We start from the raw sequence: 25,737 nt of genomic DNA, 5'->3' as shown, positions 1-25,737 counted from the left end.
TATATATATATATATATATATATAAAATATGCAGTATATATAAAATTTTAACATGGCTCTCTGGTCACTTGCAGGTCACTTCAGTATGTTTCTTACAAATCATATAAATAATGTGTAAATAGTTATTACAATACATGTACATACAGTTGTGTAATACATGTATGTAAATACAGTTATTTCATTTCCCTTTCCTGTCTTTTCAATTCAGCTTCCTTTGGAGTATGGCCAATTCTTAGTTCTTATGAACTTTAATAAAAAAATGTATGAATTGAATGGAAGCTGATCCTAAAATTCAGACCAGTTTTGATGAAAAGGCTACAAAACATCTGGATGAAGAACAGAGACATTACATCATATCTCCGGGAGCAGATGGAGCTGTGCTCTGTGGAGAGACCGGGGCCCGTGCCTGGGCTGCCGGAGCGGGAGGGGAGGTGACTCACGGGGGTAGTGCCACCGGCAGAGGACTGACCACATGACGAGACACTACCAATAAAAAAATGAGGCATTCATATTACTCTGAGGACTGTTTTCTACTTTTAAAGGTCACTAATACTCAAGTATGTTGTACAGCTAATACCTTAAAGGGGTCATATGATGCTGCTAAAAAGAACATTATTTTGTGTATTTGGTGTAATGAAATGTGTTTATGTGATTTAAGGTTCAAAAAACAAATTTTTTTCCACATACTGTACATTATTGTTTCTCCTCTATGCCTCGCCTTTCTGAAACTGGGCGGCGTTATGCAAATTTTCCCAGATCGTGACGTAGGTATGTGGGGGCGTGTTAGAACGAGCCGTTTTAGGTAGATGTGGCTGACTCTTAACTTTTATAAAGAATATCTCTTTGGATTTGAGACTTTAGTCTTTGCAACTTTACAGATCTTCTTTATGCACCAAGAGCTTGTAACACTCCAAAGAGAAAGGAAAAATTGAAATCGCACCATATGTCCCCTTTAAAATAAGGTCTGAGTATTCTAAAATGAAAATAATGATTGTGTTACCCGAGACCACTGTTTGGGACCCTGGTGACACTTCTGGTGAACGGGTCAGGCACTGAGCTCATGCTTTTGTCAGGTTCACTGAGCTTTTTCCTAATGCACAATACAAGGGAATAAAAATGGAAAAAAGCTCCATTTATGCTGTGCACAGAACACAAGCTGCAGCGATGCATTCAGAGACACTGATGAAACAAAAAGCAGAATAAGCATCCTGTGGTTAACCTGTTAAACTCCATTTAAACCTATTTTAAAATACATTCTGCTAATTCTGTTATAATGATTATGCATTCAGCTTTATAACCTTGTATTATTTTATAGGCTACATGTAACGTGTATAAAATGTATTTGTCCCACAGCAGGACCATTTAAAATGTATAGCTACTGTAATAACTAAAACATTTCCATCTCCAGGTATCAGGGGGTCACATGATGCTGTCGCCTTCAAGCTTTCACTCTTTGTCTCAAACTGCCTCTAATCTATCTAACAATTATGTCATGAATAATTTAGACAGTACAAGATCAAAGTACAATATACAGAGTTGGAGTGTCAAATTTATCACCATGACAACAAGAAGCTTTATCTGTAAAAGTTTACTCAGTAAAACAGAACTGAGAAATTATTAATTTATTTTTATTAATTTATTCATTCAAATAGTTTTGATTGTTTTATAATTTGAAGATTTATTGGGTCTTTTAAGATTCATTAGCTCTCAGTATCAGTATTTATTAAGATCTATGTGAGTAAAATACAGTACGTGCTTGTTATAACCCACAAAAATAATCATACCAAAACTTTTTTAAATGGATTTACTTAATATTTGATCTTTTAAAACCAAATAACAGCAAGATGTCGCATCAGTGATAATTACAATGGAATTAATGAAGATAAAACTTGCTTAATTAGTACAAGTGATCTTGCTGATGTAACAAACGACATTATCAAACTTCCAATAATGCATAATGTTATGACGAGTTGTGATTGTTACTTCAAAAATGCCCATAACTTCACAAATAACTTACCCAATTACAATGAGTCCAGCATGTCTGCCATGGCATGCTGCCCTGTAGCTGTCTGGGTCGTGCGAGAACACAGAAGGTATGGTGGCCCAAGATGGGGCCCACCCAAAGCCCAATGCACAGTGCATGGGTAAAATATTCCTCTATGGTATGTATGGCACCCAGCCCAACAACTTAAAAGTAAGAAAGCAACATTCACACATACAGATCAGCCATTAAACATATGTGACTTCTTGTTTCCTCTGCAGGTCAACATGAATGTGCTCCTCTTCCCCCCGCCCTGAGCAGAGGTGGCTCTGATCTGTTCCTTCAGCTCCATCAAGGGAGTGTTTGGACACGCTACAGTGGCACAGCACAGGTCTCTCTGCCTAAAAGTCCCCACCCTCCCCTGTATGACTCACAGGTGTGCACACCTTACCATCTATCCCAGGAGTCTTTTTAAACAGGATTTTTTCCATCTTGGAACATAAACATTCAGAAACAGAAATGTTTCAAACTTGGCATTTTTTCAGAATATCCAGGAGATATCTAAAAATAAATATGACTACAGTAGGTTACACCAACAACAGTGATTTTAAAGGAATTGTTCATCCAAAAACAAGAAATTGAAGAAAATTTGCTTACCTCCAGGCCATCCAAGATAAAGCTGAGTTTGTTTCTTCATCAGAACAGATTTAGAGAAATGTATCATTACATCTCACTTGCTCACCAGTGGATCCTCTGAAGAAGTGAATGGGTGCCATCAGAATGAGAGTCCAAACAGCTGATATAAACATCACAAAAATCCACAAGCAATCCACATGATTCCAGTGCATCAATTAACATCTTGTGAAACGTAAAGCTGCAAGTGCTTCCCACAGGTTTGAAATATACTTGCGGTGGTAGCCGGGTGGACAATCCTCCTATTACCCACGGCAAAAAAATGGTCTACTACATGTGACAAATAACAAATAATGTGTGATTTTTAACTATTTTAATTTATTGAAATTCATTTTAATTACATAGGCTACTATTACATTAATTACATACTAATATTATGCATTATTAAAGGGGTGGCGAACGTCGGTCCTGGAGAGCCGCAGCCCTGCAGAGTTTTGTTTCAACCCTAATCAAACACACCTGAACAAGCTAATCATGGTCTGAAGGGTTATTAGGAAGCTACAGGCAGGTGAGTTTTAATTAGGGTTGGAGCTGAACTCTGCAGGGCTGCGGCTCTCCAGGACTGGAGTTCGCCACCCCTGCATTATTATATGCATTGTAAATTATGCAAAATTACAGCATTCTACAGCATGTAGAGTTCTCCTTACTTTGTCATATAGTTTCTCTCTCAGTGAATGGGACACCGATTTTACTGATACTAGTAAAATCTATATATTGAATAATATATGTCAAATAATTTTCTTAGTCTTTTCTTCCTGTGGGGAAGCATCCCAGCCAGAAACTACAATAGTTTACTATGAATGAAATTGAAATTAAATTAAATTAAATACAATTAATTGTGTAACCAAAATGCCAATAATGCCCAGAAAAAAAAAAAACTTAACGTGTGACTTTTAATTATAAAGAAGCCCGAAATACACTGGGACTCTTATTTTGAAATGTCTACACTATTGCGGGCTGATCCTTCAGATGAGAGATAAAATATGCATTCTTACAACCGTCTAAAACATATTATATAAAGGTCATAAAGTAGACATTTAAAAGTTACGCTTTCTTTCTTTGCGTGAACATTTGGGGGCTTTATGCAAATCTTCCCACATAGTGAGGTAGGTATGTGGGGGCGTGTTCGAACGAGCCGTTTTAGGTAGGTGTGGCTAACTCTTAACTTTTATAAAGAATATCTCTTTGGATTTGAGACTTTAGTCTTTGCAACTTTACAGATCTTCTTTATGCACCAAGAGCTTGTAACACTCTAAAGAGAAAGGAAAAAATGAAATCGCATCATATGACCCCTTTAATTATAAACAAGCCCGAAATACACTGGGACTCTTATTTTGAAATGTATATACTATTGCGGGCTGATCCTTCAGATGAAGTGAAGTGACGTGACGTGGCCAAGTATGGTGACCCATACTCGGAATTAGTGCTCTGCATTTATCCCATCCAAAGTGCACACACACAGCAGTGAAAACACACACACACACACACACACACACACACAGATCAAGCACTGTTTACAGACAAAAACAGTCCAAAACAGTTCTAAACAAATATGTTGGAGGATTTTGATGTAAGAGGACAAAAGGGGATTGTCATTTTCTCTGGAGGAAGCATTATTATTAATTAATTAAGCAATGGTTTAAAGTTAAAATGCTTCAATGACGGATTTGTTTCTTACAAACATGCAGCTTTTCTCTTCACAAGACATTGACTGATAGACTGGAGTCGTGTGGATTACTTGTGGATTATTGTGATGTTTTTATCAGCTGTTTGGACTTTCATTACGGCACCCATTCACTGCAGAGGATCCATTAGAGATCAAATGCTAAACTTCTCCAAATCTGTTCCAATGAAGAAACAACCTCATTACTCATCTACATCTTTGATGGCTTGAGGGTGAGTAAATTTTCAGCAAATTGTCATTTTTTGGCTGAACAATTCCCTTAAAACAATGTAATTTAAGTCATGAAAGTGACATACCTATAATGATGCAGTATTTATACAAAAATGTGCAAAATAGTTTTAGATGGGGCATAGCATGTCACCGCAGGACATATTCAGTCCCAAAAAGCATTTCACGTCAAGTACAACTAACTATTTCTTTTACATAGATAAAGAAGACACAAAACCTCTCTGTGCACACAGGAGCACAAACTGACACCACAGCTACAGAAGACGTAACGCAGAGAAAGGGGAAAACTAATTAGCGGCGGGTGAGGGCTTCAACGGTTGGCAGGGGTCAACAAGGAAGCCCAGCATCAGCTCAGGTTTCTCTTACTGAGCAAACAGCAAATAATTTCAGCAGGTTGCCCGCCAGGGCCTAATGAAACATGCATGACCAGCAAGGCAGCAGAAAGCCTCAGCTGACTGACATGAATTCTTTCTCGTCTGCCTTTTAGCAGCAAGCACAACAGGACAGTGATTTCACTCAGTACAAACCTGTCAAATGTTACACCATTCCAGGGTTCAAATAACATTAAACCTGACTTGTTAAAACAGTTATCTTGTTTAACATAATATCAAGTAAAATTTAAATATTTAGCTTAGTGTATCTAACTGTGTATGTTTGTATGTGAACTGGGTTCTTGATGTTGTGTTATCTATCTATCTATCTATCTATCTATCTTTGCCATCTATAATTTGGAAATTTGTGCCTTGTATGACAAAAAAATTGGTTAATGTTATATGTAATTTTATGGTATGTGTTTGTGTGGGGAAAAAAACAAAAACAAAAAAGTGTGGAAAAATATTCCTCATCAACAGTTTGAACTAATGTACTTGTTTTATTTTTGATGTTTTAGAAATGTTTCTAAAATTTGATGTTTAGAAAATTCAGTAAAACTCAAACACCAGTTGTCACTTGTTGTATAGGCCTAGTATGGGATATGTAGCCTATAATAAGGATACTGGCATCCCAAACTAAACAAACAAAAGAAAGAATGAAAGGTGTTTGCTATGGAGAAAATGCATTTCTTAAACAGTGCAGTTTAACTACACGTTTTAATTGCTTAGTGATCCTTCACCATACATTAGATAAAAACAGCTAATTTATTCTTAACACAACAATGCTCAGCTTGACTCACTGAACAATTTCTAAGGTCTTGTATATTTCCATTCCACATTTATTCAGAAGACACAGTGCCTGGAAGGCAGTAGTCTTCTTTTTAAACCTGCATCAAAAGAAAGCTACACTTTTGCCTTCAACAATTTTCAAAGATCAGCTCTAGTGAGGGACTTCAGTCGTAACTAAATGCTGGTGTAGATTGAGCAATTAGATATGCTCGTGCCAAAAGAAAGACTATACCCTGATTCTATGACATTAGTCTTGTATTAATTAGTTATCAAGTACTGAGCACAATTCAATTAAATATTGAAGGTCGTGCCACAAAAGAACACAGATTTGACTGTAGGCTATTCTAGGTTTTATTTAGCCTATTGGACACAGCACTAGCCTAACACTAGTGTTGCCCCTTATTCCTCAAGTGCATGTGTAGCAAACTTCTTAAATAGATAGAAATTCCCAAGACATTTACATTTAAATAACAAGGACATCGTAAATATTCAAAGAATCTACAGATTATTGTTCTAAAACTCCAGTGTCCGGCATGACGCGAAAGATAAGGCGCTTACTTGAAGCTGTCATCTCTCTTTCGAACCGGACTCATGTTGTCCTGAGCTCTTCTCGTCCTCTTCCATTGAAGTGTTCGCTCCGAGTCTAGCAGAGACTTGGTGAAACCACGGCGATAATGTCTGTCAGAAAAGCCATGCTGGAACTTCGGCTAAATGCGCTCTACGGTCACCTGCATTAATGACCGTGACCGCTGACAACAGACAGAGCAGGTGACGACCTGTCACTCACGAACCGGACTCTGTCACTATCTGCTATTAACATATCTTAATGACAACCACAGTGCAAATTCTGGGGAAGCTAATAGAAGAGTTGCTCCCCTCAGCGAAAGTCAATACATCACACTAGGCTGAGGGGTTCTCAGAAGTGAGTAGCCTATTGTTTTTACACATACACACGAGTGTATGTAGGTCTATAAGTTTCAAAAGCGTCTTAAAAGAACGTTTAAATAACCAAAAAAAAAAAGAGTTAAAGTCAGAACGCTCAAAAAGGCTGCGCTCACTAACAAAAGTCGAGAAGTAACCATGGCAACGTTCTAGCGCTTTCGATTAGGATTCGTTCAGAACGATACATAAACAAAACATCAAAACTGTAGCCTAATTTTTTATCGGGTTTTTTTCCTTCACAAAATTGGCATGTAGCCTATGTCTCAAAAATTTTCATTCAATTAAATGTAATATACATTTACAGTTTAAAGCGTAAAAGTTAACGGTATACTACAATAATGTAAGCCTAAACAACTGTGGCCAAACAGTGTGATTGTTACGGTCAAACCAATTAAAGATCCAAGACACTTAAACTCTGCTCTGAGGAAATAAAACAGAAAGTGTAGGCTACTAATCATCATATAAGTGATTTTTTTCCTCCAACTATATCGTTATGATCACAGAATCATAATAGTAATCATAACGGATGTCAAATTAACTGAAATATAGCAAGAATACTATCAGATAGTTGCATTTTGCATGTAGAACACTAGAGGGAGCCACAGAACAGCAAATGCCAGTGTTACATTTAGGTTTGCTTTTAGCACTACTCACATCATAAAAATGTTTTTAATTTTAACATACTTTCAATATATGGAACCAATTAACGTCTTCAGTAGCACAAAAGGCTCATTAATCAGTGAAGTCAAACAATTAATATGTAGTACCTCTTGGGATTTTTTTTAATTAGTTTGGCTTCTGTGTAAGATGGGTTTGAGAAAAGGAGACATGTCTCAGATGAAAACGTATGTACTGTACTGTACAAAAATCACATATCTGCCAGTATCTTATGAAAGGGCGATAAACCATATTTTTCTATTTTAGTAATCAAAAACGTATGAGTTACATGAGGGACAAAAACAATAAATATGGACACTAAATCAGCAATTAGGGAGCATTCAATAAATCAAAACTATTATGATTGTTGTTTGTTTCTCCATGGAGAAATCACAGTTTGAAATCACTGATCCTCAGATTCAATTCCTTTGAGGGCCAACATTGAGCCCATGTTCTTATGGTGCTTCAGTGGCTAGTTTATTTATGAAAAGTGCGTATAAATAGTGCAAGAGGATACTGTTTGGTCAGGGTCATCAGGTCGGGGGCAGTGATTCCTAGGAGGTGGAGAGATGAATAGCTGGCGTCGTCTTGGGAGGGCCGGCGATGAGAGGTATTGAAAGGTCATGTTGAAAGTGATACACCCATAACTCAAGCCCCCCGGTCACCCTCCATTCACGCTGTCCCTTCCCTTAACGTGCCGCCAGGCCAGCTTTACGTCTTTGTTAAGACTTTTCAGTAGCCAGAGGAGGAACGTCTAGAGTCTACTCAGACCTGACTGATTCACTTTCCATCCTTAAATGTTTTGGTACTGATGGCATAAATAGCTAGGTTTGCTACATAGTTTTAAATGGATTGAATGTACTTAACCGTGCTTCAGAGTAGTTTAAGATGTGTTAAAAACATTATATAGAAATATATATTTTAAAAAACTTTCCCATATTATATATAGACTACAGTGCAACAGTTTGGGATAAGATTTTTTTTTTGTAAAGAAATTATTTTATTCAGCAAGGATGCTTTCAATTGATATATATAAAAAAGTGACAATAGATTTTTACGTTGTTACATTTTTTTCAAATTTAATAATTCAAATAAATGCTTTTAAAATAAATACTGAAAAATAAGTATCATGGTTTCAAAAAATAAATAAATAATTAAGCAGCACAACTATTGTCAACATTGATAATAATAAGAAATGTTTCTTGAACATCAAATCGGCATATTAGAATATTTTTTAAAATATCATGTGACACTGAAGACTGTAATAATGCTGCTGAATATTCAGCTTTGCAATCATAGGAATAAATTACATTTTAAAATATCTAAAAAAAAACAGATATTATTATTGATATTATTTAAATGTATTAATATTTCACAACATTACAGTTTTTCTGTATTTTGATAAATGAAATGCTGTATAAGAGACTTCTGTCAGAATTATATATATATCACTAGTTCAAAGACAGCATATATTTAAAAATGTACAAGTATTTACTTGAATGCATCCTTGCTAAATACAAGTATTATTTTTTTTTTTTTTAAATCTTACCGACCCCAAACCAATAGTGTAGTTTTAGGAAAATAGGAGAAAATATGACTCTGTATTTGTTTTTGTTTTTTTTATTACTATAATAATTCACTGAATCATCATAATATTATTTGAACAAGAAATTGGCAAATACAGTAAATATTACACAGTAAATTGGCATTGTAAATACTTTGATATAGTTAATGTACTGTAAATGTTCAACAACAACAAAAGCCTGCACATGACACTTTTTCCATGATCTGCCAGCATAACTATGCTAACATAATTTGTCTATAATTTTGAATACAATCCTTTTGAGAACCATTTATTCAGCTGTTGTATTTCCATTTCCTTCTTCCCTTCTTTCCTTTCCTCTTTCCATCCTTTTCTCTCTCTCTGTCTACTATAGTAAATCACTACTATACTTTTACCATCAGGTTATAACATTCTTTACCCTCAGTTAAACAAACAAGCTACAAAACACTGTGTGAATCACCTTGTCCAGGTCTTTGAAACAAGAATACACTGCACCAGAAATAACCTTGCAGGATAACAGAGCAGGTATTTATGCAAAAGTGTCTGAAGCAAAGGCTGGGTAAAATGGATTACTGCCGCCCAGAGCCGCTGAGCAGCTCACCAGCAGCACTAATAACCTGTCCCCATATATTCAGTCATTCCCATCTGCTTTGATTTAATGCCTATTACCCAGCCTCCTCCACAGCCTCTGAGCTCTGATTGGTCCACTTACGTGCTAAGCCCAGGAAGCTTATAGTATTTGTAAAACGTGAGACACAAAGAAAGCTTGTTCCTTTGCTGAAAGCAGTGTGCGCGTGTGTGTTTGCTTGGAGGATGTAAACCCATACGGTACGTACCTTTCAGAGCAGGTTCATCATCTCAGAGGGTCTCCATCCTGTGGACGGTTAAACACAAAGAGGGCAGTCTGGCACCTGAGAGGAAAGAAAAGATCACAAGCAGGAGATTTGAACTGGATAGCAGGCACTACAGAAGAGGACCTGGGGTCTGGACTGAAACAAGAACTGACTGACATACGTGTTTTGGATAACAGCTGGGGATGATATGATCTGTCATGTGGAGGACGCAGAGGCCGATGAGCTTATCAATGAGCTTGTGCTTCTGTCTGTGAAAGAACCAAGAAACACATCCAACACCACTGCCAAGCAGAGCCAAAATGCCTTTATTTAAAGGTAATGTGTCTTTTTGCTTTACGCAACATTCTTTTCTATTTATACTGAATGGTAAAAAGATGCTGGAATTAATTTTATTGTAATATTTTCCATCTAACTATTGAATCTATGTGCAAACATGTATGTATATGAGTTTCTTTATTGACAAAAGTTGCCTCTAGTTAATGGGACAGATTCTTTATTATAGAAATGCTTAGAGTTACATGTATCCCATTTTCCCTCTCCGCTTCAAGCTCTTTAAACAGCTTATGAGGCTTGTTGCCTTCTGGAAAGACATGCAACGACGTGGAACATTGATGTTTAATCCTTGTTGACAGCAAACTCCATAATACAGTACATGGATATCGTTACATAACATCGTGTCCACTCTTGGCATCATTTTTCAGTCTTAAATTTATGCTTTTTGATACATTATGTGAGTCGCTGGAACCAATGAATGATATCTAAAACTGAACAGAGGGTTATAAGATGAGCTCTTTGTGATATATTAAACTGACTAGTTTTTTTTTTCAGTCTTTCTCAAATTTAAGATTATAAAAGGTAGTTAATAATTGCATTAAAATGCAAACGTCTTTGATGGTTGTGCTGACAGTCCTATAATAGAAGCTTTATGCACTATTTAGTTACACAGTAAGTTTCTCTGGTAACTAAGATACATCTTTGTGTTAAACGTCTAGGAGGTGACAAAGTCAGACAGCCTTTGCAGAGTGTATTTCTAGGCCTCTGACACTCAGCTGAGCCGGCTTTTAGCCCCTAAGACCAGGCCACACGTCTGGTGCCAGGACCCTGCTGCTAACAAAGTCAGCCGGAGGTTACTGTCATAGGGCAGCATAATGTCACTGTATCTCTATCACTGATTCTATAGTTGTGATCAGAGATACTGCATGTTATAAGCAGCCATGGGGAATTGCTAGGCAAAACGTGTGTTTTCATTTTAATATAAAGGTTTAGTGATTTTATTGTTTGTTTTGTCATTTTAATTTTAATTTTATTTAAAGTTTTATTGATTTTGCTGTGCATTTTAATTTTTTAATTTTTTCATTCATTTATTTTTTATATGTCTATATAGTTATTTTTTTGTCAGTTTTAGGTTTATTTTAGTACATCAGTATACTAATTCATTTTGTTAGCCTACTCTACACAGCATTTCTCTCATAACAAGTACGACAAGTGTTGGTTTTAGCACAGACCTGTTAGTACACAGGTTTTATTTGGTTCACAACAGGACATAACTGATCAGACTGAGGAGCAATCCAATAACCTGATTAATCAAACCCGCTGTGCTGATTTAGCCTTATATAACACCCACCTCGAGACAGCGGGGTCCAAAAGTCTGTTCTTTAAAAGTTCTTTACCCTGAAAAATAATTTTTAAAAAAAGACAAAAATATTTAAATATCAAAAGGAAAGTTATGATGTAAAACAAATAAGAAATATTTAACATTCTGAGTCACAAATGTGTCATTGATCATGTGTATCTTTGCACATACAGAAGTTTTCGCTTCCACTGAAGCTCAAGGTGCTCTTTGGATCATTAATATGATTTCATGATTATCAAGTTGTACACAACAAACTTGCCAGAAAAACAAAACCACTAGAAACTTTGAAATTCAATTCATTTTCAATCCAACGTTTCACTTAAATTGTAATACAATTTGTAATGGGGGGGGAAAAAAGTAAGTTAGGAGGGGAAAACGCATAAGCATTTTTACTGGTAGTCTCCGACTCTGACAGCACTGAAAAATAAATCACCAAAAAACACATTCATATCAATCATAAGTAGTAGATGCTTAAATGTATTTCATTTTATTGCTCCTGTGTTCTATCCTCTTACTTTTTCTACTTTTTCATATAATGGGAGTGATCCTTTGGAAACAAACCTACTTTCAAGATGATTTTTTTTTTATCAGTTAATTCTCTTTATCTCTTTCTTCTCCTTAAGACTATTGTTGTTAGCGCTCACTTACAGCATTACCGGCATGTGTGAGAGGCTCATGTTTTGCGCTCATCTGTAATTCAGCAATTGTTGAGAGGAATACACCTAAAAACATACCTTTTTGGTGAAAATTTACTATAAAGAAAGCTACAATTCAGTGGTATGTGCAGCAGCAACGTGTCAGTGAAACCCAAGAACTGCTCAGTATTCGGTTACAGGAGATTTCATTGGTTTTAGTTTCCTGTGAACTCCAGGCCTTCGTGGGGTTTGTCGGTATTGTCTATAGGTGTGTAGGCAGGTATGACCTGCTTTTCCCAGCCTGTGGCTCCAGACTAGTCCTTCACCTCTCTTGAGTCATTGTGTAGGGCCAGATTCTAATTACAGCCCGAGTGGGTGTGTGAGCACAGCAACAAAGGGAGAGCAACATGGAAGCCTCTGTAAGGTGGACAGAGGATGCTCTGTCCGCAGGTAAAACTATCCTTTTGGAGCTCCCGTAGCAATCACAGAGCTCTGTTGAAGGGGGAAAGGGGGTAATTTCTTACACCCTGATGAGGGAACCTTTATTCACTATACCGTCTCAAGAACAATGGAAGGAGCTCTGCTAAATATGTCAGCTGATAAGCCGGTGTCAGTCGCTTGTAAAAGATGTTTTTACTTTAGCATTGGGGTCATGTTCGTGAGGGTTATCCTCGCGAGAAAGATCCACAAAAGAATTACAAGATCGATTAGAAATTCCTAAAGCATCCTTCCGGGAAGTTTCGCCGTCTCGCTGCCACAAAGTCTTGTTATTCCACACCTACAGGCTACTGTATTGAGTAATTTATGTCAGTTGGATGGCACTGCTGTCGTTAAATTGATTTTTTTTTAATCATCCACTGACAAGATGTACAATGCAGGCACATAATAGCATTTTTATAGGCGTGAGGTTATTAGATTCAGCTCAGGCCTAAAAATGAGGTCATAAAAACAGAATTTCCTCAGGGTCAACTTAGTCCTTCAGTAAGAGAGAACCTCAAAGTAAGATAAAAACGAACAGTCAGCAGGCTATTAACACAAAATAAACCACTAAAGGGTGATCAGGACTCTGGGTCTTGTATCAAGCTGAAGGGTTTATTTTGCTGACTTACTGTAATGAATACTTGGTCTTGGTGGGTTAGTCACCAAATAAAATAGAAATATGAAATATTAAATTGAGTAAAAATATTTTTATTATGTGCAAAGAGACTGCAGGGTGATAAAAGACATGAAAAAACATTTTTGTTGTGGAGCTAGACTTCAGTTTTTTTTATGTCAACTACATATAAACTACCAGTAGGGGGCAATATCAGTTCCCACAAAATCCCAGTTGTATGTTTCTAGCCTTAGGGGGTAGAGGAAATAGATGGGATGTCCATTTATCTCTGCTCTCAGTTCCTCTCTCCAATAGCTATTTGTGGATCACATTTAAAAGGCTAATTTTGTCATAAATTAGTGCTGTGTGCATCGAAAATTCAGTCGTGCAGCTACATTTTTTGAGGGTCAACTTAGTCCTTCAGTAAGAGAGAACCTCAAAGTAAGATAAAAACGAACAGTCAGCAGGCTATTAACACAAAATAAACCACTAAAGGGTGATCAGGACTCTGGGTCTTGTATCAAGCTGAAGGGTTTATTTTGCTGACTTACTGTAATGAATACTTGGTCTTGGTGGGTTAGTCACCAAATAAAATAGAAATATGAAATATTAAATTGAGTAAAAATATTTTTATTATGTGCAAAGAGACTGCAGGGTGATAAAAGACATGAAAAAACATTTTTGTTGTGGAGCTAGACTTCAGTTTTTTTTATGTCAACTACATATAAACTACCAGTAGGGGGCAATATCAGTTCCCACAAAATCCCAGTTGTATGTTTCTAGCCTTAGGGGGTAGAGGAAATAGATGGGATGTCCATTTATCTCTGCTCTCAGTTCCTCTCTCCAATAGCTATTTGTGGATCACATTCAAAAGGCTAATTTTGTCATAAATTAGTGCTGTGTGCATCGAAAATTCAGTCGTGCAGATACATTTTTTGGTAATATTGTTGCTGTGTTTTGTATAGTACAATGCTCAAACACTGTGTTCAGTTAATATAATATAATATAATATGATATAATATAATATAATATAATATAATAGTACTTGTGTCCTATATTTCTCCACCAGCTGCTTATAAACTTTAAAAAGAAATCAAATATTTCCATGTGAAAAAGATTAACATAAGAGGAATCTTAGCAATCCTCCAATAGCTGAATAAAGCCATTGAGTCAGTTCCTGTGCTTTGAAATGACTGTGAAATGGTACACACTGTGTATTGAGAGAGAAGGCAAAACTTCAGGATGGATTGGTTAGCAAGCGGTACATTGAAAGAAATCAGTGTGTTTAATCATATACTGACGGTAAAAGCACTTATCCTTTCGTATAGTCAACATTGTGCTCTCTGAAATGAAGCAGTACTGATTATCTTCCTCTCAGGGTTTCTATCAGACCCTGTCTGGTCTCTTGAAGGTGACAAAGTGCAAAGCGTAGTGGTAGTTGACAGTTTGCCGGTTAAATTTAGATGTGTGAGCGAATGTCTGACAGGCTCAAGCAACCCTAGCAGGGACAAGGAAACTCCCAAAATGGTACTCGGTGAAATATGTGGCATGTCTGCAGGGTGACCTCCTTAATGCGATCAGAGTAGGTATCAGATTAATTCCTATTGATGTTTTGGTTCATCCACACCTTTCTGACCTGTTTTACAAACAAATGAACAATACTAAAGAAGTGATTAAGACCCATTCAAAACTGGAACTAAAGGCACAGTACACCCAAAAATGAAATGAATATTTAATCTCCCTCATGCTATTCCAAACCTGTATAACAGAAGATATTTTGAAAAAAGTATGTGGCATATGCAGTCACCACATTGCAGATTATTCTGCCAATAGCCAGTGCTAGGATTATGTAATCAGATTCCAAAACTTGTAATTAGACTATATTATATTTTAAAATGCTGATAATCATATTAGAGTTACTTTTTATGGATTACATGATTACATATTATTCACACAAAGTAAATTATTCCAAATGGTTTTTTTTTTCATGAACCCCAGTTTGGGAAATCCTGCTGTAATGTAATGCTTAATGTATTTCATGATATTGATAACATAAAGAATGGAATATATCTTCTTTCTCCATGTTTTTTTTTTTTTATCAGTATGGTACACAATAATCACATTCAAGTCTATATAAATCAAAAGTAATCTAAAAGTAATCAAAAAGTACCCAGACTACATTACCTAATATGTGTAATCCAGATGTCCCTAACTACAATTTTTGTCATGTAATTTATAATCAGTATTGGATTACAATATGTAATCTACCAGCACCGCCAATAGCTGCTTTCTTTCTTTCTTTTTTATTCTTTCTTTCTTTTTTATTCTTTTTCTTTGTAAGCGATTTGGCAATACACTTACAACAGCAAAATGTCCCAGACAAATCCATAGATGTGCACTAAAAGTGGAAGATAAGTGATGGTTTAGTTTGCTTTGCTTAGAAATAATGGTCATTTTCTCTCACAATAGTCAAAACCCTATCATCAACAGAAAATGTATTACTATTACGAGCGGTATTGTCACTTTAATGAATGGTCCATTGTCGGTTCCACAATGAGCTTCCTCTCAACATCATCACACAGAGTGGATACCTCCAGGAAAACATTCCTCAGTAAATATCCACCACAAGGGAGGGGTACTGCGCTATTCATTACCATCCCATGATAAAGCATGCTCTCTGTTGGCTGTTACTATGACTACCAGGATCTTCTCCAAACCAATGAGAGCCCTTCACTCCTGTCGACCCAAAACAAGTGCATTGAGAAGGGGGTCGGCATGTCTCATCATTGATCCGCGTTTTCAATCTCTTGAGTCAAGAAAGCGCGTCTGAAATCGGAATATTGTGTCCGGGCAGCCATAGTGCTTGTTGAGAGGGACAATAACAATCGACTGCTTGCCGAGAAGCTGCGCGAGGGAACTGGCGCGAGAATGGTTTCATGTTTTTGATGCAAACACACGTGTGTGCTTTCACTTAACGGGATAATAATTTATGAGGGAATATAAACCGCGTTTGTTAAATCTGCTGGATTGCACAACATATAGGAGGTAAGGACTGAAAAAACAATTTGCATTTATTTAATTTTACCCTTGCGTTATAAAATGGCTTTATTGCATAAAAGAGTTCGCGCTGTAAAATGTGATTTTTTTCATTAAACAGTATACACTATAAAATAGGATTCTTTATTTAACATTATGCGCTATAAAATTATGTCATATTGAAAAATGCACCATAAAATTGGATTTAGCATTACACAATATGCACTATAAAATGTTTTGTATTTAACAGTGTGCACTAAAATGTCTATATTACTGCACGTGAGTTGCATTCGGTGAGGTTCGACATGCTGTTGGATTCTCTCACACCTGAAACTGTCAAGCACCGTGATGTTCAGAATCATGCGAGAGCAGATACATATGAGATCCAGTAGACTGTATGGAAGTATCATAGACAGAACTACGTCAGCAGCACAAGTGCAAGGTGCCCGATGTAAATGAAGTATTTAATGATTAAAGGACCCAGGGCCTTGCGCGTACCTCCACTGGAGCTTTAAATGATCCCTCGGCCAATGGTTGCTGTACAATTGTCATTAATGTGTCACAGACTCTGATGTGCTTCAGCAATCGCAAGGTCAAGGAGGTCATTACAGATGTGCACTACGTCATAGACTAGGCCAGCTACATAATAAATAAAAGGGGATATGATATCATTGTGCCATTTTTTTTCATAGAATGACACAATTCTTATAGGTAATATCTGGAATTCACAAGTTCTACCATTCTAATCATTGTCTTTTTTTTGGTCTTTTTAATATTATTATTTATGGCTGTAAAAAGTTGGGTTAAGATTGAGTTGGTCTACTGCTATTGTGAGTGTCAAAGGTCATGATAAAGGCATTAACACTTAATTATTTCAATATTTTAACATGACTGCCATGAGTTACCCTTGTAAAAAAGAAGTACACTTTAGCATCATTTCGAAAAGAATAGGCTACTTATTAAGGAAATTAAAAATAGAGTTAATTGCAAACTGAATGTGATGTTTTTGGACACTTAATTGCTTGTTATTTGCAATTAAATGAAATATATTTTGATATGAAATTAGGCCTAGTTGAACTTAGTGAACTAATGTCAAATATCATTAGTATGTCAAAAAGTACTTTTAAATTGAAAGTGAAAGTGACGTGACATGTGGCCAAGTATGGTGACCCGTACTTGGAATTAGTGCTCTCCTTTTAACCCATCCAAAGTGCACACACACAGCAGTGAACACACACACACACACCGTGAACACACACCCGGCCAAATTGGCCTTAAGATACATTTTATATGTAATTTTAAAATTACTTATACTGTCTCTACTGAAATGTGGTGAAAGTGAACTGATGAATGTACTGATAAGCATTTATAGTAAAACATATATATTTACCTAAGGATGTTAAGGACATTAAATCAAACATTTACAGGATATTAATGATATTACTTCACATTTGTTAAGCTCTAGTGATGGATTCTGATGCTTCTATGTTCAACATGTTTTTTCCCCCCCTGCAGATCTAATACCTTTGCAATTTGACCTTTGTGCTTTCTTCTAAAAAAGAAAGAAAGAAAGAAAGAAAAGAATACGTTTTTTCAAAACAAGCATGATGTGTAAGGAAATCTAGACCATGTCAATACAGTGTTTCTCACTCTTAACCTTTAAATATAGGACATACTTCACTTTTGGGAAACTGTTTGTTAAGTCCTGGATCATGACCTGATACCTTCCTTTCAGCTACACTTTAAAGGCTCTGGTTGATGTAAGACCGAAGTCATCTCAGGCACGAGCATATGAGTGATGCTAGCTTTACTGGGTGGTTTTCTTTGGCTCAGGTTTGTGCTGACACCTTCAGTCTCTGCACATTCTCTGAGCTCCTCCTGGGTGACGGTATCTCTCACGACAGGAGGGGGCAGCTCACAAGGTGTCAGGCCTTCTGTGCAGCTCTTACTCTTGTGCTGTTAGAAATAAAAGTCAATCTCAGCATGAAAAGTCTTTGCAGGGGCAATCAAGTGTGAAATTTGTCCTGATGTGGGCTATAATGTTTAAAGGGGTCATATGATGCGATTTCAATTTTTCCTTTCTCTTTGGAGTGTTACAAGCTCTTGGTGCATAAAGAAGATCTGTAAAGTTACAAAGACTAAAGTCTCAAATCCAAAGAGATATTCTTTATAAAAGTTCAGAGTCAGCCACGCCTACCTAAAACGGCTCGTTCTAACACGCCCCCACATACCTACATCACGATCTCGGAAGATTTGCATAACGCCGCCCAAATGTTCAAGCAAAGAAAGAAGGCGTAACTTTTATCCTCGCTGTAGTATTGTTGTTGCCGCCGCCATGTCGTAAAGACGCTGTGTGCTTCGTTGTGAAAGCGAAACTACTAATGGGTTTTAATGTTTTTGTCTCGTCGCTCCGGCCGGACAGGGCATCATCACAGTATGGTGAGGGGCGTAACATTTCCGTGTCACGCTTGAGGTATTCGGCCAATCACAACGCATTGGATAGCTGGCCAATCAGAGCACACCTCGCTTTTCAGACCGATTAGTTTTGTAAAAATCGACGCGTTTCAAAAAGGCGGGGCATAGAGGAGAAACAATAATGTACAGTATGTGGAAAATAATGTGGTTTTTTTACTTTAAACCGCATAAACACATTTCATTACACCAAATACACAAAATACTGTTCTTTTTAGCAGCATCATATGACCCCTTTAAGAACACAACAGTAAGAAAAAAACTTTGAAATTCTTTTGGCCCTGATGTCTTCTTGAGGATTCATTTGTTTCACATTATATTAAGTGGTAAGTTAATTTGTCTTTATAGAGTACACTGTAAAAAAAAAAATCTGTGACATTTACGGTAAAATACCGGAAGTGTCATGCAGGGAATTCTGGGAAATACGTTTTTCACTGTAAATTATACAATGACTTTTTCTTTTTCACTTCCAAAAACCGTATTTTTATCAGTATTTTACTGTAAAATTACATTAAATGTAATTACATTTATTCACCGAATATAGTATGGAAACTTACTGCTAACCAGTTAACAGGTTTTTACTGTAACATTTTTACAGTATTTTACTGTTAAAATCACAATAATTTTTTACAGTGTAGCAGCATGACTTCAGGACAACTTCCTTCACTCTGAACATTAGTTTAGACACCCTGATAAACAAGAACTGTCACCAGCACAAAGCGTCAGAGACAAAAATAGAGCCAGCATCATGGAGCCTGAATCACTAAAATGTATCTTAAGTGAACTTTAAATAAAAGAATGATCTTAAGTGCACTTAAAATGGTATTAATGAAAAAAAAATAGCTGTATAAAACTGGTGAAAGTGATCAAAGACGTTACCCGACAGTCATCCTGTGTTGTATGTATTAACGCATAGTATTTGGTATGCGCCGGCATACTCGAGATGTTTGACCACTCATAGAGGTCTTCTTAAGCACAGATCTGTATATGTTGTCACTTTTCCCCAGAGGCGTGGAGTAACTTTCCAGCCTGCAGACGTGCATGTCTCCATCTGAAAATAGCTCGAACTACAGCACTTGCTCTGAGAGGGGGCTTGCCTCTCACTTTCTTACATCTTTTGCCTTCAGAAACCAGCTGCAGTCTGGGACTTTAACCCTGAAACGCAGCAGATCCTCTGGGCTAAAGTGAGAAGTGTGGACGTGGAGCCTGCTGCCTGTCAGCTCGGACCCGGCGCCTGCTTTCAGTCCTAATGCCTGGTAAGGATTTGCCTTTCATTTTGTTTGCGATTGTGTATATATTTTAGCAAATATATGTATTCTTTTTAGTAAGGTGGGGTATAGGGAAGAAGTCTTTTCCCATAAATATCACATAAAAATTTACTTTCAATAATAAAACGTCTGTAAATATAATAAGAAGGCTGTAAAGTGCAGTGTAGAAAAGAAATACAGTATTTAGCATTAAGCACATATTAAAGAAATGACTGATTCATCATATCACTTGAAAAGAAGGGAATCAATTATTACATTTTATAATGCAGTACTAATGATCTTATTGATATTATTATTATTAGGGACAGTCTAAAAATGAAGCCTAAATCCCTGGTTTGAATGATTGCTATTTTCTACCAATAAACAATAAATAAACAGCAAACAACAAATTAAATAGACAAAGATTTTTAAATGAAAATATAAGTATATATATAAAAAACTGTCAAAGTGGATAATAAGGTTGCAAGTAACCGCTGCTCAGTGGAGTAGGTAGATAGCCTGGGAACAAATGATAAATGTGTATTTCCCATGAATTACAGAAACATATTTGTTCTTAACAAGAACTTGAATAACAGGGTTGAATAGTTGAGTCTGAAAAATGCTGTCAACATTACAATTTTTTTTAAATGTAAAAAATATGTAAATGAAATTAGATTATGTACTTGCACAAAGCTGTATAAAGGGTCAAAATAAAGTTATTGTACTTCTTGAGTGTCAAAATTCTAAATAATATATATTTTTTGTATTTATATAGTAATAACACAGGGTTGAGTGCAAAATGTGTCACAGTTAAATATTATTTTGGTATTTAAAATTAATTAATATTTATTTTACTACAATAAATTAAATATAACTTCAATAGATTGTCAAAATCATGATGTTGTATGATTTTACTTGTTAGATACTTTCGAGAAGGTCAAGTCCTCTGAGGTCAGACAAGCCAACAAGCTACTTTTCATGCTAGATTAATTTTATGTTGGATAATAGTTTATATAACATATGGAATAAATAAATAAAAACACTTAACATCTTTTGAAATGTTTTTAAAAAACGAACAGTAAAATGCCATAGGTAGCAGCAATGCTTAATGCAGTTCAGGGCAGCGGCTTTAGAATTTTTAACCCAAAACAAAGTGGAAAAAGTTTGTAAAAGTTTTAGCATAAAATGAAATGCTATAGAAAATATCTAAGTGAAAAATAATTTTAAAATACGCATGCCTCTGTCAGTTAGATCTTAGTTTCAGAATGTGTGATTTATGTGCACTGTCCCAAAACAGAATAGCCAGCCTTTACTGATTCAGTCCATACAGATGTATCGCATGCACGGTTTGAAATAAGACCGCCTTGTCAGACTTAAAAAGAGCCTTTGTTACAATCTGCCATCTCTCTGACAACATTTATTAATATCAGCTAAATTGCATTTCACTCTGTAATGTAAGGCATCCATTGATTAACTGTCTATCATAAAGCCACAATCCTTTCAACGTGACCTTATGTTCTTTTTCTCATTTTAGTTTGATAAAAATGCACATGCATGGTATTCTGTGATTTGTGCTAGGGAATGTTTAAGGCAGAATTGAAGCAGCTTTGAGAGGTCAAATGTGACATACAGTATAACGCACACTGGGTGCAATATCAGCACAGGAGCATGAAAAGCTGTCATAAAGATGTCTTACAGGAGGCTGCCTGGCAGACTCTGGGCCTGCTCCTGTTTTTGTTATGGGGGAGGGCTCTTTCGTGACTGTGGTATTTTTAACTTTGTATAATAAAGGAGTGCCCAGTCCCTGTTTCCTGAAACTGAACCCTTGTTATGCCACTGTAGAACTGGATAAAGATTATATCATATTAATGATTATCACTTGAAACTTTTCACAAAATTCTATGTATATTTCTCAGAATTTTTGAATTTTCTCTGATTTTCTGTTCTTTTCAATTAAAGGAATCAAGCAAACAGCCACTGTAGCCTGTTAAATTCAGAAGTAAAGTAAAATCTACTTAAAAAACAATCAAGGCTGGTTTTACTCACTATTCTTCACAAAATTTACACAGAAGAATTACATAGAAAAATTATATTTAATCATTTGCATTCATGCACCAATATAACAACCTACAGAAAGGTATAGAACCAACATTTGTGTATGAATTTAAAAAGTGAATAAATTAATAAAATAAAATAAAATTAACAGAATAAAATACTGTTTTGAATCAATTCACTTACATTCAATTCAACTCAACATTCAAATGAATAAGTGAAGTTTTGAATCAATTCACTTGAACTGATTCATGGTAAATACAATTCTGTCATCATGTACTCACCCTCAAGTTCCAAACCTGGATCTGTGTCTTCTGTGGATTACAAAAGAAGACATTTTGAAGAACATCGAAGACCAAACCACATGTGGAACCCACTGACTTCTATTGTATGGAGAAATTTCACAAAACATCTTCTTTTATGTTCTACAGAAGAGAAAGGCAAACAGTTTTGGAATGACATGAAGGTGAGCAAATGACAGATTTGTTTTTCTATTTTTTTTTTTTTGTATTAATTTTGAGTGAACTATTCCTTGATGTTTTAATCAAGTCTTAACAGACTCTCCAGCAAATCACAAGGAATCAAAAGTAAAAGCCTATATGATAAATTAAAAGTGCATTGAAATCATCCCAACACAAGAGTGCTTCATTTTATATTGTCAGCGAATCATATTCAGATATTGCTCAACCCTAGGAGACTTGTTGAATAAATAATCTGTTAAATAGCGTGAATCTATAATCCCTTTAGATCTGCTCAGAAATGTTTGTGAGCCAATTAATTGTTTGCTAAAGCATTTAGGCATGTTTGAAGAGTTTTGAAATACTGGATTTTCTATTTGAAGGCAAAAGGCTTCTCTTTGATGTCAGGTGGCTGTTTAAATCAGATTGTTTTGAATGATGTATTGGAGCAATTACACAGGATGTCAACCGATTGGCTGGCGTACACATGGCGATATCATGTCAGAGGACTTAGCAGTCTGTCACTTTGGGTGCCCTCCAGAGGTTAAACACCTAATTAGCAGATGGATCTTCCAGCCCAAGGGAGTGCTTCTGTCAAAGGAATGGGTCCAACTGGTTTTGTAAATGTCAGCCCATTTAGATATTTGTCAGATTGCGTCTAGGAGAAGGTGCTGGCATGCTGAGTGCTGGCTGCTTATCTTGGCTCTCAGGTCGGGTCCCTGTTTCGCTGGCCGTTGTGTGTATACATTATGAGACCCTCTAAAAGCCTTCCTCTCTTTACAAAGCACAGAGCTTCTTACTAAAAATGAATAAAAAAAGACAGGTTTTGCAATTGTTTTGAAATGATTTCATCAGGATATTTCTATCTGTAGACATCGGCTAATGTGCACTTTGTCAGACTAAACATTCAGAAGACATGCTGAAGATGCCATAAATGGCAACACTACCAAAAAAGGAAAGATGCCAATGTTTAGGATGTTCTCTGGTTGGCTGGATATGATAAAACAGATGTAAGAACAAAGCTATGCCAACCTATATCTCAGATTATTATTCATTGTTTACGTTGTAGTGCTAATGTGTCTATATAATATCTTCAGCACATTGTTGGTGGTCTTTGGGGCCACGAATAATGAGTTCATGGATTCTGTCTATATGAAAAACATTGCATTTCTGTGTGGTATATATCACACAGGGCTCAAAAAGTAATGCAGATAAATTAATATAAAGCTGTTGGCACAAAACACTAAACAATATTCCTAAAAGCTATTTTACTCACTGTGAAGGATCTCCTGTACCTTCTATACTGCTGGACATAAAATGAGCTGTATACTTTTATTAAGCTCAAGCTTTATCAGTGTATTATTAAAATAGAACATCAAAATTCTCACAGTTTCAATAGTATAGCCGATGTAATTGCAACCGGTAATGATAGAGAAGGGTAGGGGAGGCCGGGGGACAGGTGAGCTCCATCCGTGAGACGCGTGCCTCCGTTAGTAAAAAAAATTAGCCAATCAGCATCGAACCCCCAAAAACTAAAACGACTGTAAAAATGATTATTTACACAGCTTTACAGCTCAAGTTTTAGCAGTAGGTCACATTTCTGCTTTTACAATTGGCCCCATTCACTAACCCTAATTTTTGTTGGGGTTTTTTCCACGAGGAAAATGAGAGACAAAGTTGATTTCTAATCAGCATTATTATGCTACAAATGTTGTTGATAACTTGCAGTGAACCCAAAATCCTTTGAATTGACTATTTATAGACTTTTTTTACAGCAGTCTAAGCTTATCTTCAAGACATGCTTCGAATTCCATAAAGGAGCAAAATCTGAAAAGCAACTACTGTAGCTAAACATGGATCTTCCTGTAAACTCTTAAACTCTGAACCTTTAGTGTGGCTGTTGAAGATTGTTTTGTCGAGGGAAGCTGTGGCTCTCGATCTCCAGCTGTTTAAATGTTAAGTGTCTGACTGAGACGTTGCCACACGAGCACTCGGGGGAACCTGCTGATTCCACCAGCTGGATCACAGCAAAGACTCAAGTTTTGGCAGACGTCCCACTCCCTATATCCTCCTCTCATCAACTTTCTAGTTAAGGACAATATCTAACCTCTCCTACTCCCATGGATGCCAGTAAATCCTTTATTGGCACAAACATGCTAAATCACAAGGGACTATTTTAACTCAATCCCTTCTCTTGTGGGAAGATCATGTGCTATGCACTTTGCACAGTCATTTAACCCCAGTGGGGAACATGTAGACTCGCAGTCCCCAACCAGGAATGGCCCATGCCATATTTGGATTGTGAACCACTCAAAGTTGCATGAACCAAAAGTTCTAGCAGCATAAGGCTTGAAAATAGCAGTTGTTACTCAAAACTCAATTTGGAGCAGTTATCAACATGATTTTGCAACATGATGGTTTTGATGTACTGATCACATGTGTGTTCATTCCATTCAGTTCAATGCAGCTATCTTTATTATATATTGGAGACCAAGGAAAGTTGTTGTAATTTTTAGCCCATTTTTTAAAATTAAGATAATGATTTCTGAAGGATCATGTGACACTGAAGACTAAAGTAATGATGCTTTGCAAATTCAGCTTTGTCATCAAAATAAAATTAAAAACTTGTTGTTTTAAATTGTATTAATATTTTACAATATTACTGTTTTTTACTGTATTTTTAATCAACTAAATGCAGCAGCCTTGTTGAGCGTATATACTTCTTGGAAAAACATTTTCAAAAATATTACTGACCCTAAACTTACATTACATATACAGTAGTTGTTATTTCAAAAGCTTTAACAGTTACAGTGTGTTTATTCCTTCTGGTCACTCTTAAATATTAAATTCAAGTACAACACAGCCAGTTTCTATTAGGAGCTAGATATAGCAATGAAATTATACTCCTAAAGCACATGGGAGCAATTTAAGCAATTATCTGAGGCTTTAGAAACTATGTGTTGGTCTCGTTACATCAAACAGAAAGCACAGCAGCAAACATGCACAGTTCCCAACTTAATGTAATTGTGATTCAAAAGTTACCATTTAGGAGAACATAGAGCTTGTTGTGTCCTGACTCAGATGCTCATATAAATAGCCTGTTTGGAAATCCCTGATGAAAAGCAAGAGATTCTTCCTATTTTGGAGAATACAAGCAGCATATGCAGCATATTAGTGTCTTACTTAGGGGATTCGAGAGAGCCCATTACTCGGATGTTATGTTTTACCATCAGGAAAGACAGGAGCCGTAATGTAACCATTAAATTGTTCTTCTGAGGACATCTATTTCAAGACATCCATAATAGAATCTCCAACAGGTAGGATAAGCATCAGCAGAATCCATAGCTT

At 36.3% G+C, this 25,737-nt stretch overlaps 2 protein-coding genes across 2 annotated transcripts in view; one reads left to right on the top strand and one right to left on the bottom strand.

Annotated features, from left to right (window-relative positions):
* Positions 1-12,371, bottom strand: part of LOC107707186 (protein FAM149A-like) — a 24,867-nt gene extending 12,496 nt beyond the window's left edge. Inside the window, exons 1-5 of the mRNA XM_016511121.1 lie at positions 12,358-12,371; positions 9,924-10,011; positions 6,305-6,453; positions 1,001-1,090; positions 351-483 (exon numbers count right to left, since the gene is read on the bottom strand). Coding sequence (XP_016366607.1) covers positions 351-483; positions 1,001-1,090; positions 6,305-6,453; positions 9,924-10,011; positions 12,358-12,371 — 474 coding nt within the window. The remainder of the gene's footprint in view (positions 1-350; positions 484-1,000; positions 1,091-6,304; positions 6,454-9,923; positions 10,012-12,357) is intronic.
* Positions 12,372-15,479: 3,108 nt separating this feature from the next.
* The window catches only part of LOC107707214 (sorbin and SH3 domain-containing protein 2-like), a 49,180-nt gene continuing 38,922 nt past the window's right edge, over positions 15,480-25,737 (top strand). Inside the window, exons 1-2 of the mRNA XM_016511159.1 lie at positions 15,480-16,169; positions 19,760-19,888. Of these exons, the coding sequence (XP_016366645.1) occupies positions 19,882-19,888 (7 nt within the window). The 5' untranslated portion in view covers positions 15,480-16,169; positions 19,760-19,881. The remainder of the gene's footprint in view (positions 16,170-19,759; positions 19,889-25,737) is intronic.

Source organism: Sinocyclocheilus rhinocerous, unplaced genomic scaffold (assembly GCF_001515625.1).
Source record: "Sinocyclocheilus rhinocerous isolate Xijiao unplaced genomic scaffold, SAMN03320098_v1.1 scaffold174, whole genome shotgun sequence".
Classification (NCBI taxonomy): Eukaryota; Metazoa; Chordata; class Actinopteri; order Cypriniformes; family Cyprinidae; genus Sinocyclocheilus; species Sinocyclocheilus rhinocerous.
The sequence above is the reverse complement of the archived record's forward strand: the minus strand, read 5'-3'. Positions and strand labels throughout refer to the sequence as shown.